A 14,349-nucleotide genomic window follows, 5' to 3' on the forward strand; every position below is an offset into this window, starting at 1 on the left:
AACGGCGGTGTTTATCATGCTCCGGTTTAACCACATCTGCTTTTCAACTTTCTCATTTATTATTATTATTATTCTTTTGGAGCCATATTTTTGATTCTGTTAGATATTTTGAGGTGCTGGTGAGGGTTTGTAAAAAAAAATGAATAAAATGCCTAACACTTCTAATATCTTCTTGTAAATGCATGATACATCGCTTAAGCTGGAACCAAAAGAGCTGCTTCTGTTATTAATTGGCATTCTAACTTCTGGAATATTTTTAATCAAGCCTTTCTAAGTGATATAAATCAGATTTATATAGATATTTGTTTCTTTGCAGTACAAGAGAGGAAATGTAACTTTTGAACTGAATTTCAAGATGTACAACCCACTGCATTACCTCATTATGTAGATCTGTTCGAAATGCAAAAGCAAATATGTAATAATACGCTACAGTAATGCTTTTATATTTTATTTTCATAGTAAGTGATCGATTGGGATTTGATTTTTATGAAATTGACCATCAGGTGACTTTTTTCTGGTATTTGCATTTGTTTTTGATAATTGGTAATTGTGCATACATTGTACATATTTTGGAAATTCTCCACTGCTAATAAGACACTGTTAGGTCGGATCAACAGTAAACCATTTTTATTTATTTGGCATTTGCAAAGTGATGACCAGGTCTGATAACATGCTATACAGCCATAAACTGACTTGCTGAAGTGCTCAATCTGGGTACAGGAACTTGCATTGTTTTATGAATATGCTGTAAAAAACAAAACAAAAAAAGTTCCCAGTTTCCCAACAATAAAAAAGAAACTAATCAGACACATTACAACGTTTGGTCGAGAAAAACCTGTTGTTCGTTATTACAAAAGTTTTATGAATCCTAGTCTTATCTATTGAAAGACAGACTAGGTTGGGTAACAAGCCATTTTCAACTCTGAAAACAACAACAGCAACAAAAAACAGTTGTAAGCATAAGTAAATAAATGCTGTCCGAACTGAAAATTGGTCTAGTTTGGTCTCTTCCACCATACTGGCAGATCCGTTATGCAGCGCCGCATTGTCGTCCAACAATCTCCACAATTCAGTTGAGAGGAATGTGAAATGCTGAAATCATCCACTCTCATGCATCATACATAATTATAATTCATCCACCGATGGATCCCATTTATCTACAATGCTCCGTAGAGCTTGTGGAATTCCAAGCATTGAAAATGATTTCGGTTCATTTGGATGAGCAAAACGTTAAGGAACCTTAAATTAATCTCTACCCGATCGCATCTGTTTACTGGATTTTACCAGCTTATCCTTTACAGTACTCACTAGTTTCCCTGAATCTTATACATGCCCTTCTTTCCCACACCAAGGCAGCTGATGCAGCCGATGCAGCGGTGGTAACAGCTGATAATACGTGACTGGCCCAGCTTGAAGGCCATACTCATGATGGCCATCCCTGTGATGATGAACAGGAAGGTCAGCATGAAAAACTTAGGGTGTTTCGGCACTATGTCACCAAAGCCGATAGTCGTAAGTGTTATGAAGCAGAAGTAGAAAGCATCGAACCAATTTAAGTCCGTCTCCCACAGTGGTAGGATCAATGCCCAACCCAGAATATAAGCAAAGACGACTAGCAGGATCAGTGTGAATGGGACATTCAAACTCTCCATCTCTTGGCCGATGGCATTAAAGTCCCACATCTTAAAGCCCTTAGGCACCGGTGGCATCTGGTTAAGCTCGGGGCAAGACTTTGTGCGCTTCAGAGGTCCGTTCTGACCAAACTTCTCGTGTGCGATGATGCTCTCAAAAATCGCAACATTCTTGAGGAACTGTATGGACCTCTGCTTAACAGTGGACTGGGTGATCATCACCTCGCGGATGTCCAGTGGTTTACTCACCGCGATGTCCTGACTGAAAGCATAGACGCTGTTCTGCGGGTTGCAATTTTCCTGATTTCTGCACAGGCTACACAGCTGAGAGGAAAAACGTTTGCAATAAGAGTGCAACCTTTGGTAAGCATTGGAGACCAGCTTGGCCAGAATGTCACCAACATCTGAAATGACTAGAAGCATGAGTGGAATTCCCAGCATGGCATAGATGATACATGCAGCTCTTCCAGGCCCAGTCACTGGGTAGATCTCTCCATAGCCTGAGACAGAAAGAGGGTGGTGGTTATTAATGAAAAAACCTACACAATATAATATGTTCATGTAAAGTAAAAAAATCTTATGCACACGCAAAACAAACTCTGGCTATAAAAATGTAATAACATTTAGTACATACAATTAAATACTTCAAAGGAATTAAACAGTTAACAACTTAACATAGACAATATTTCCTGTGACAACTTATTTTAAAAAAACAATCAGCAGAAAATGTATACAAATTTGACATATTCTTTATTGAACATCTTGGGGGAATCTGCCACGGTTTTCTGACGACGTTGACTTCCAAAAAAAAACTGCAAGGTTGAAAAACAGGGCGTATGGATTGGCTGGATTGTGGACAATTGCCCAGCTATTGTATGTTCTTTCAAACATCCCATACCACATATAGTCCCAGTTTGCACCTCCACTCTTCTGGGAAGATGTTCCACTAGATTTCAGAGGGTGCTTGTGGAGATCTTGGTTCAATTAGCCAAAAGGGTGTTAGAAATGTCTAAATACTGATATGTAAAGTGTGGTGAGGAGGTCTGGGGTTTATTCAGAGTTACAATTCATCCCAAAAGTGTGCAATAGGGTTAAGGTCAGTGCTCTATAGCAGTAGATGTTCCACTCCAACTAATATCTACATGAAGCTGGCATTGTGCACAGGGGCATGGTTATTCTGAAACAGGTTTGGGTCTCCTACTCAAAGTAAGACCTGGATGGTTAAGGTAAAACATTACCCTGTAATGTAGAGAAATACTGTCCCTGGAATTAATTTAATAGAGCATCCCTTTAAATAAGAGAGAAAGTTTTAGATTACACTTAAACAGCACAACTCATCCAGCAGACCCAAGGTTTTCTTCCCCATCAAATGTCAGTATCAAGGAAGCAGTGGCATCAAGCCTCGTGTGGTTATGTGTGAACCAGTAAAGCGCTAATGAACGAACGGAAGCTACTGGCTATTAGCTGTCCTGTTCTCCTCCTTCTGTGGTTTCTGCTGCTCGCATCAGAAGCTTTCATGAGCTCTTAGTGACGTTGTCCGTCTGCCGATGCTACACTATCAGATGGCAGGTTTGTGATAGACTGGGGAAAATGCCGAATGATACTATTCCCTCAGGAGAGTGATGAGAGCGTTCCCAGTGCTAAAGTGCTCGCTTGGACAGCTATAACTATATGTAGACCTGATTATTACGTGATTACAGACTCTTTGTGTAGGCATTATTACAGTTAAGGTGTCAGATGTTAAATGAGCTGGAAAGGAGAAGATGGCGCCCCATTTATGGTTTAGGCTCACAGTTTCATTTACTTTCACATAAAGGTGAGATCAATGTAAAAATGGAGGTTATATGTATTTTTATAGGAATTTTATCAACTTTATCAGCTCCAGTGTCTTTGATTAAATTCTGAGGTAGTTTTAATATTTGTGTGGAATTCTTGTATGTGTGTGTGTGTGTGTGTGTGTGTGTGTGTGTGTGTGTGTGTGTGTGTGTGTGTGTGTGTGTGTGTGTGTGTGTGTGTGTTCTTTTCATGGGGTTTCCAGAGAGACAAATAATTTGTGACCAGTATTTTATATGTAGATCGATTTTTCCTCACTGAATTGTTTCTCAAGCGAGTTCTCTCAGCACCGCTGCTGCTATGTATCACAACACTACGGAGACAGAGGCGTGTCCTAAAAGTCACATAGAATACAGATTAACATGGCAGAGGTAGAGCTGCATCTTCCTGGAGATAGAACAGAAATAATATGAATACATTTTTTGCACTACCACTGCCTAATGTCTGTTTATGAAAGGGTCATGCGTTGGAAGTCAGAAGGCACTGAAGGAAATAGATTTGCTGTCTGTCTGAACCAAAGGAAAAATAAATTTACTATCTGTAACATACAGAATTGCATAGCATCATATTTTTTCATTGCATCATATTGCATTGAATCACATTGTGTTGAATAAAATCGAAATCGGATCACACTGCATCGTAATAGGGGGTGATTTGTATAGCATCGCATCTGTATTTGCTTCATATGTATCTTTTATGTATCGTATCGTTGGCTATGCATTGAGATTTGAATCTCATCGGCTTGATTTATGAAGATGCAGTGAGTGGCGTGTGTCCCACCTTCACACCTGGTTCCATGATAAAGATTATCAGTTTTACAGAACAATTCAAGTAAATAAAACTTATGTCAACATAAACATTTCCCAGAATTCTCCACTACAAGGCATATTAACTGATTCCTCAAGTGATTATGTTTTGTTTGTTGATCACCTGACATTATTTTTACGTTGACTTTGCATTTATCTGCCTTACCAATACACTTACATTTGCATCCAAAATCTGGTCTGTTTTCTCAGTTGCGTTGGAGCGTTTCTGAGATCCGAAATGAAATTCTCAAAACTACTTCGAACCTCGTCACGTCGTCACTTGTGCGCATGATTAAAGCATTTCTCATATCAAGGATTGTTTCAATGTTGTTTCAAATATATTATACTGTTTTCACCTGAAAAGCCCCTAAAACATCTCACCATCGGTTCACTGAGGGTAAAAAAGTTAAACCTGTTGTCATCATCATCTGTTAAGCGTACATTTCTATATATAACTTTTTTTTTTTTGTAAATGTGGCTTGAATTGATCAATTGTGCAGTTGAATCTTAAATGTCACTAATGAATGTGAGTGAATGGCATCAGATCAACCGATGATCGAGCAGTTTTTTAAAATAGGTCAAAGGTTAATGTTGTGAACCTTCAATTGGCGAGCGTATACACTGTGCAGACAGAGCAAAACACAATTACAATTTCAGAAAATGTATAAACAACCAAGAATCGAATGAACACTAGTACATAACAGTAAACGTGTGAATCCTGTCTGGTCTCTTGAAATCAACATAAATCAAATATGCAATCGAATAAATACATTTGTGCTGCTGAAATTCGTAGATGCCAAACAGAAGAAATTCAGTCTTGTGTCAATCGTTGTAACCCGTAGTTTATATCAGGAAATACATGACTAAACATTTTGACTTTCTTGTTGATGTCTTGTCCTTCTGATGGCAATGAGATGTTTATTGACACAAATACTTACTTTTGAGAGATGAACTCATAATTTTGTCAATGTGTTGTGCTTTGTGTACAAATTGTACACTGTGGTTTGCACATGTTAAAGCTTCAAAGCGACAGAAAAACTGTAAAACTCCGCAAAAAAGATTTTGTTCAACTGTATGCAACAATGGGGAGTGGTGGCTCCAGCGGTTAAGGCGCTGGGTTGCCGATCGGAAGGTCTGGGGTTCAAGCCCCGGTATCGCCAAGCTGCCACTCTTGGGCCCTTGAGCAAGGCCTTTAACCCTCTATGCTCCGGGGGTCCCTTACGAGGGAAATATCAAGGTCCGTGACGTTGGAGTGACGTGGGGCCGCCTTCCCGTGGGTTTACCACCTGCAGGAGGGACCGTAAGGGACGGTGCTGTGAGGATTGGGCAGCAGTCGAAGGTGGGGGCCTGCTTAGACTGCTGCCCCCGCAACCCGAATTACGGATAAGCGGGAGAAAATGAATGAATGTATGCAACAATGTTTGTATTTGTGTGTGGGTTAATGCACTACTGTGGATGCATCATGGGGAAGTGGCTTGGTCTATAAGCTGCACTAAACTGATGCAATCATTAGCTGTGGGTCACCTGTGGCTTTAAACAGCTCAGTCAGTGGTATTGTATAGTGTTCTCTTGTTCGTAATGGATGTAGAAAAGGACGTCTGTACAAATCGATCATAGCTGCAACTAATATTTAGATGGTGTAGATTGTATGGTGTTGGATTTTAGCAAAAATACTAGGATATTTGACCAGACGAAAGCAAAGACATGTATCTCAATGAGAGACACATACAAAAGCAGAGAAAGAAAAAGCAGACGTGTATTACCTGTGCCTATGAGGACAAGCTTTATGACTTGTGAATTTAAATGTTACACAAATGAATGTCTGATTTTAAAGTCAACCTCCAAAAGATTTTGCTCAAAGTGTAAGACAAATAATTAACCATTTAGAAAATAGTCCCAGCAACATTTCTATTCAAAGGCAAATAGGAGGTAGATTATGGCTTTTATATTTTGCCGTATTACGATTACTTGCGATTATATGAGTAGTTTCTGGTGATAGAAAAAAGAACGGGAAACCTTGTCCATGTTTACCTGAATTTAAAGTATTTCAATGACCATGAAAAGGTCAAAACAATCAGGGGTTCAGTATTGTAACAAGAAAAAGAGGATGAGAAAAAGAAATCGAAATATAGAGGTATGCTACTAATTAGTAATTGTTTTGTTAGCTGGATGCTGTCACTCAGTATGACAATGCATATTAGCAACTAATTCAGCAACAAAATATTAGCAAAGTAAAGCTAAGCATAGCCATGGGTGTGTGTGTGTGTGTGTGTGTGTGTGTGTGTGTGTGTGTGTGTGTGTGTGTGTGTGTGTGTGAAACGGCTCTGCATGATTCCTTTCATAAAACCATTTAAATCATAAATCTTTGTGTAAAAAACAACAACAACCAGGACTCTTTTAATCGTTTGTGGTCGTGAGCAGCTGCTATTTTTCATCCTTCAATGCAAAAAATGAAACCGAAAGAGTTTCCACACCTTTCAGAAACACGTTTAACATGTCTACTCTCAAATTTTTTTTTTTCAATAAATTTGCCAACATAGACCAGTTGGCAAAATGATGTTGGCATCTGATATGCAGTCGACTCTTGAGCTCTGAAATTACAGGTAGCAGCTGCGTGGTTGTATGTACCTCTAAAATCAAACGTCTTAACCAATGAGTTGTTACTTCCTGCTAAGATTATGAATCTTGTGGCCAGAACAGTGTATGTTAGAAATCAAACTCAAGCACAGATGACTTACAGTATACTTCAGTAAAATTTAGCCACAATAACTTGTTTTTAAAAGAGCTTTGCATAAACAACAGCGGTCACACAGTGAAGTGAAGCATAGAAGAAGATTGGGCCAAATTTTCCTGAAAAACAATGCAAAACAAACAAAAACTTTTAAGTTTTGTTGCTAAAGGTAGCCTCCCATGATGCTGAATGATAGCATGTATTTACCAGACCAAAAGATCTGTATGTGCTTTATGAACATCCTAATCCACATTTCTTCCCTTTTACAGTTATAGTTAATCCTAGATTTAGTAGTTGGATTAGACAGTAAAGTCAGGTACTGATGTAAGTGAGGTGAGGAAGCCTGTGGTGCAGTCAACAGTTTAATTCATCCCAAAGGCATTTACCTTTTAAAAATGTACTGATTTGCATGACTATTGCTTTGACAATAAAGTGAGCTGTATGAACAAGCTCTTTCACTTAGGTGACCTCATGTATTCTGCCATTTGGCTCGGTTTGCTCTGAGGCTTTGTTCCACCCTTTGCCATGTGAACTCCTGGCCATGGATGACTGTTACACTCAGGAAACCTTTGCAGCAAATCCCTGTTTCATTTTTATCAATACAAATGTCTAAATTCTATTTTCAGACACACAAATGATGCTGGGGATATGTAAACATCCCAAATGTGTTTAATAGGTTCAGAGCCCTATAGCAGGAGATCTTCTTCTCTAACCCATTTAAAGCATATCTTCATGGAGCTGGCCTTGTGCACAGGGGCATTGTCATGATGAAACAGTTTTGGGTCTCTTAGTTTAAGTTTAGGGAAAATTGGATGCTATTTATCTGTTAACAGTTTGTCCAGACAAACTGTCAAAAAGTCCAGATACACTTGTCCATATAGTGTATGTTTCTTGCCTGGTTTCTAAATGTTGTTTTGGCCCTTGATCAATAATAGCAAAGATTTAAAGGAGAGTGTGTGTTTTGGTTGAATTCTTCTGCATTATTTGTTAGAAAACACCCTGCATTGGAGTAGCAGTTTATCCAGTTTCTGCCTAACCCATAATATTCCTGGAACAGCTATCTAATCCACCAGGACCCTGACAAGAATAAAACACATGTCATTGTGCAAAAATAAATGAATGAATGTTGAGTATGGCGTGATGAAAAAGTTTATAACAGGGAAGTGGAATAGGTTTTTGGTTAAGGGTCTGGGTTGAGGCTCAGTGGTTAAGGCTCTGGGTTAAGGCTCAGTGGTTAAGGCTCTGGGTTACGGCTCAGTGGTTAAGGCTCTGGGTTAAGGCTCACTGGTTACTGAAGGTTTACTGATCAGAAAGTCAGGGGTTTAAGCCCTAGTATTGCCAAAATTCCCCAATTATGGGCCATTGAGCAAGGCCCCTAATCCTTTGTCATTCAGGGGCACTGTATCATGACCAACTCGGGACTCTGACCCCATTGCTTGACAATAATGAGCTGTACGAACAAGCTCTTCGACTTAGGTGACCTTATGTATTCTGCCATTTGGCTCGGTTTGCTCTGGCAGAGCTCAATGTCAAAGACAAGAATCTCCTCAGACTCATCTGAACATTAAACACCAAAACCACAAAGCTCAATGTCATACAAGCATGCATTTACCAGTCATGGGGCGCTGCATCATGGCTGCGCTCTTGCCACAGCTTCCTAACATTGCTGGGATATGTGGAGGAAGAATTTCGATGTACTGTAAAGTATAAAGCACCTTTCTTTCTTGCCCAAAGCTTTTGTGAATGGGACTACACTTCGAGCTCAAAAAGCAGTATCTCTTTTGTTAGTCTGCTCCTTTTCTGCAGTCAGCCTGGTTACTGTTTAAACTCTGTGTCCTCACGATTATTACTAATGTACACAATATATTGTGCAAACAAATCACTGCATTACAGACAGAGAGAAAGAGAGAGAAGGAAGGAGTCCGAGCAGCTTGATGGAAAACTCTGAATGTACAGAGTACGAGTTTCCCCTGTTGCATCGTAACATTACATTTTTTCATCTCTCGTTTCTCCAAATGATGCATCATTAAATTTTAGTCAAAACCGTACATCGCTCATTCCACAATGAAATCGAATAAATGTCCTATTACACAGTGCTTTATCAAATTTGGGGTATGAATGAGAAAATAATCTGAGATAATCAATCAAGCTCCAATTGGTCAAGCACAGTTTTGTGGATAGATGAAGCAAAAATTTAATACATTTCATTCTAATTTTGCTTCCAATAGTGACATCTGGTTTGCCCCTTAAAGGCAATTAGGAGTCTTGGGCATCTGTGAACTTTTCCTGGATTTTTTTTGCAAAAGACTTTTTGAAATTTTTTCTTAGTTGCTTTGGAGCTTTTCTCGAATCATCCTTAATATTTGCAAACCAGTAATTGCATTTCTCAAATTAATGTGTATAAACAGCACATTGGATCTCTTGCAAAAGCCTGAACTTTTCTCAAAATCCTCAGTTCCTCTTTTAAAAGTAAGTATTCTTGTCATTGAACATCTCAATCCCATCAGAATGAAAAGTCCTTTTGTCATTGTACAGAAACAAGATCTTCAAAATGTTTAGTCGTGTTTTCAGTATGATGCACAGTTTCAGTGTTTCCTGATATAAACTGTGGTACAGTGATTAGTAATCCACAAGATTAAAATTCTTCTGTTTGGCATCTATGAATTTCAGCAGCACAAATGTATTTATTTAATTGCATATTTGATTTATATTGATTGTAAGAGTCCAGACAGGATTCACACTTTTACTGTACTGTATTAGTGTCTGTTCGTTTCTTAGTTGTTCATCCATTTTCATGAATTGAAATTCTTTGTTTTGCTCTGTTGCCAATTAAAGGTTCACGAAATTCACCTTTGAACTGTTTTAGAGAACGAGTTGATTATTGGTTGATCTGATGCAGTTCACTCGCCTTCATTAATGACATTCGAGATTCATCTGCACAATTCATCACTTCAAGTCACATTTACAAAAAAGTTTAATAGAGATTTTAGATGACAGATGATGACAACTGGTTTAACTATTTTGCGTTCAATGACGTATGCAATGAACTGATGGCGCGATGTTTTGGGGGTTTAGACGATTCAGGTGAAACCAGTATAATATGTTTTGATCAACATAAACATAAACAACTGATAATATAGGAAACAGCAGACACTTGAACACAATCGATCAAATAAACGTAGCAAAGCGTGGGCAATTTGATCAAAGCAACGAGAAATGTTTTCATGATGTGCACAAGTTACTAAATAATGTGGAGGTTGAGCAAGTCGTTTTGAGAATTGAACTTCTGATTGGAGAAACCCTCTGAAGCAACTGAGAAAAACTGTATTATCAGGATCGACGAAATGACCGTTAATAGTATACATTTGCAGCATTTGACTTTACATTTGCAGCTTTTAGCAGATGCCCTTATCCAGAGCGAATTCAACTGAGCAGTTGAGGGTTGCTCATAGGGCCCAGCACTGATATCTTAGTGGTACTGGGATTTGAACTTTGAACCACTGAACTACCACAGTTTAATGAGATTTCCATGAATTAGGGTCCGTAAACAGCTATAATATCTGCGACACAGCTATGCCTGCTTGTACATAGATATTTGTATATTGGAGTAAAATTTCCCCAAGCTTTCTTCATGTTTTGTTTTTTGTTTTTTTTAAATAAATGTGAGGGGGAAACGGTTTTGTTAAGTATAAAGGGATCACTACTTTTCATTTACCCATTTTACTTGATCAGAGAAGGACAGATGGGTCACATTAGACATTTGGAAAAGATCTGTTTCTAGATATGGCACATAGGTGTGTTACTTTTTTCTTTTTTAGTTTCAACAGTGGCATTCCAACTTAATAGATCCAAAAGGGGGCTGGGACATCGTCCACCCAGGTGTGAAATACACCACTATTCATAGCCATTGATACTCATTTACATACAGTCTTTCTAATTCATTGAATGAACACAATAGTTTTCATGACATGTTCGAACAAAGACTCTGGGCTACATAATCCAGTACTTAAAAAAATTGAAGCTATGGACACATTGTGCATTTTAAGGATGCTTTGTCCACAAACATATAGTACCTGACCAATTACTGTAACAGGATTTGTGTTACATACGAAACTTTTACAGTGATTATGTTATAACTAAAGCTTATGTCAAAACATGACCAGGATCTAAAAAAATGCCACTCTAAGGAATTAAATATGATTTATATTATTAAGATAAACCACTATGTATCGATGTACTGTATGTATTATTAAAAAGACAATTTGCACTACTTTATTGGTTAGTGTTACACTGTCACTTGGTTTATTGTCTAAATGTAGTGTAGTTTGACCATGTTCATATATGCTTTTTTTTACTTTTCACCTGTATTTTACAGCAGAGGAAATTTTTTTCTTCACAAATCCCAGTGATATTAGGAAGCTGGGGTCAGAGCACAGGTACAGCACCCCTGTAGGGTTAAGGGCCTTGCTCAAGGGCCCAAGAGTGGCAGCTGGGTGATACTGGGGTTTGAACCCCTGACCTTTCGATCAGTTCCCTAGAGCCTTAATCACTGAGCTCCCACTTCCCATTTTATGTTGTTTTAGGTATCACCTTGGTTTCCGGATGAACGTTGCTTTGTTTCAGGATGTACTGAATAGTATATTTGGCTAAAATGGCAATATTAACCACTTGTCTTTACCTTGACCCTATATAAGAATGCCATTAAAACAATGTAAGACGTTTGGAAGGCCGGCGATATGTGCATCAATAAAGACTTGGCGAAATGTGTGCTAAATTTATCGACTTCCTATATGAAATAACATTTTCAATAGCCAAGTAACAGCCTGTAAAAGGGAAGTGTCACAAAGAAAAGTGTGGATAGATACAGAACACAAAATAGAGAGAATCTGATTGTTCCCTCACCCACAGTGGTGAAGACGGTGCAGCAGAAGAAGAGCGAGCCATAAAAGGTCCAGTTTTTATGACTCTGAGACCACACAGCTTGGTAGTCCGTTCTGATCTTCTGCTCAATGGCACCCACGAGAACCTCCTCAGACTCATCTGAACATCCAACACCAAGACAACAAAGCTCAGTGTCATACAAGCGTGCATTTAACAGTTTCGGGTCATTATTTAGCATTAAGCTGATAAAGGATTCACACAGCAACAAAAAAAAGTTTAGAAGTTACAATGAATATTTGTCACTATATGCAGATTCAGAACAACATGAAACTCAAATATCCCTGGATGTATTAATAATAATGATAATAATAATAATAATTGTTATTAATATAAAAAATATAACTAACAAGTGAGTCCAACAAACTTTTCAAACATAAATCTTGTGGCCAGAAACGTGTCTATTAGATATCAGGATGTTTATTTAAAAAAAATTTTTTAGTCATAATAATTATAATAATGATCACTTAATCTCATTCAATCTTTAAAACACATGAGAAAAAGACAAAACCCAAAAAGCTGCTGTGAAATATACAAAGTAAAAGAAAAATGGATATAAGAAGCGGCTCTCCGCTGCGCGTACCGGAGCGATTGCGCACGGTGTCGACGACCTGGCGCACGAAATTGCGGTATTCATCCGTGTCGTTCCTCGGTCTCCCTTCGATCCCCTGGAAGAGAAAGGCACCGAGCACGGCGTAAGCGATGAGGGAGAGGATAAGCACGGCGTGGGGGAAAAGCTCCCACATGCACCTCACTGCAGTCCGCATGACCACCGGCCGCGCACGCCCCTCTTCCAAAGCCATGGGCATCTTCGTGCATGCGCTCGGTGTCTCCAGACCTCTACATCTCAGAACTGACTTGTGGCGGGTTGCCAGATCTATTGATTCGAAAACCGCCGAAAGACCCGCCCTGTGGGCATTAAAGCGTCACGCAGCCTTCCGACGTCTTATATCTTCTAACGAGACAATGCGTGTGCTACACGTGGGCGTCGGAAACGCGCGCCTCCTCCTTCTCCTCTTCTTCTGCAACAATAACCAGAAATTGTGAGATGCTTTACAGTTCTGTATGTAATGCATATTCTGGGTGATCTATTTTTTTGTCTTGTTTGTATCATAAGTTGATTAGATTCCAGGTATCAAATGCACAATGCAAATGCGTAAAAGTTGATAGTTCTCCAGCGGATAGGGTTACAACATACTGGCACTTTAGCTGTGCATCAGAGGTACATATGTATCTGCATTGCATTCGGATTTACAACTCAACCAGGTCTGATTATGACCTAAAGTCCTAAAGGGCTAATTCCAGAATGAATGATGTGCCACCATGCCACCATCAGCTTCACTTGAAAAGCAGATCATATTTAATCTCAATTTTTTTAATGAATGCAGTATTTTGCAAAATGCAAAAACGGAAACTAAAACCTAATTTCTGCCGCAGGGACAACTGTCTCCCAGGTGAAAAATGTGTGGACACCTGACCAAGCACCAATATTTGCCTCTAACTGGATGAAGGACCCTATTCCTGTACTTGAGTGGATGTGTAGACAATTTTATGGAGAAGAGTTTTCTAGGTGGGGACTGGTAGCTCAGGCTCTGGTTTACTGACCGCACGGGGCCCTTGTGCAAGGCCCTTAAACATCTATGCACAAGGGGTGCTGTATCCTGGCTTGCAGGACACTTCCAATCTCTTTCACTCCAAACTTGGCAAACTGTACACAGAAACATTGACATGCAGTAACAGGATTAGAGCCTCTTATTCAATACAACTGTTTTGAAATACCTTTGGCCATCTTTATTCATAGTAGTGGTGGTCCATTTTTAGACCAAAACTGTGACACCGAGTTCAGAGTGCCATCTTTGTTGCTAATGTTCTTTTACGAGACATAGCACAGCAGCTTTTGTGCTTCCATTGTAAACACTGTGTATTTCACCAGGCCTTGTTAATCGGCTTTGTAGCTCCTCAGAGTGACACTGAGGTGATTAAAAGCATCACTTGATAAATGTCTACCACCAGTATACCCAGTCAGTGCTTTTGCTTTGCCAGGAAAAATCTACAACCCAAATAATATCTTGGCAGTGGCGGTTTTACAGTGGTCCCTCTCCATTTATGGATGTAGGAGACGCAGTATGAGTGCTGTGCAGAAAAAAAAGCACGTAGGCTCAAATCATCAGTAATGTATAGCTGCAGAATTTACCTATGATCCCGAAAGACCAGAGAAAAAGCCACTGCACAGTTTTTGATACCTGTTCGACAATAAAAATCACCCATCCAAACAGTTGAGCCGTTTCATTCCATTTCCACATGGCGCGTGTGTACACAGAGCTCCTTAATATATTTATAGCCCAAGCATCTCAGTGTACAACTGTTGAGAGCGGTCAGGGTGACCAGACTGCACTGTAAATTCCTATAG

The 14,349-nt window shown here is 39.2% G+C and overlaps 1 protein-coding gene across 1 annotated transcript; it reads right to left on the reverse strand.

The window, feature by feature from the left end:
- Nucleotides 1-612: 612 nt before the first annotated feature.
- On the reverse strand, nucleotides 613-12,903 carry kcnk18 (potassium channel, subfamily K, member 18). Its single transcript, XM_083544813.1, has 3 exons — nucleotides 12,523-12,903; nucleotides 11,904-12,041; nucleotides 613-2,131 (listed from the first exon to the last, which is right to left on the reverse strand). The coding sequence occupies exons 1-3, from the start codon at nucleotides 12,746-12,748 to the stop codon at nucleotides 1,308-1,310; spliced, it is 1,188 nt and encodes a 395-aa protein (XP_083400939.1). The 5' UTR covers nucleotides 12,749-12,903; the 3' UTR covers nucleotides 613-1,307.
- Nucleotides 12,904-14,349: the final 1,446 nt, after the last annotated feature.

The sequence above is a fragment of the Silurus aristotelis genome, assembly GCF_946808225.1.
Source record: "Silurus aristotelis genome assembly, chromosome: 6".
Classification (NCBI taxonomy): domain Eukaryota; kingdom Metazoa; phylum Chordata; class Actinopteri; order Siluriformes; family Siluridae; genus Silurus; species Silurus aristotelis.

Bases quoted from the DNA above. Each gene is read 5' to 3' on its own strand.
- kcnk18 (XM_083544813.1), bottom strand. From the start codon at position 12,748: ATGCCCATGGCTTTGGAAGAGGGGCGTGCGCGGCCGGTGGTCATGCGG. The intron at 12,042-12,522 runs GTACGCGCAGCG...TTGGATGTTCAG, and splicing joins CACCGTGCGCAATCGCTCCG to ATGAGTCTGAGGAGGTTCTC. The intron at 2,132-11,903 runs GTGAGGGAACAA...TTTCTGTCTCAG, and splicing joins CACCGTCTTCACCACTGTGG to GCTATGGAGAGATCTACCCA.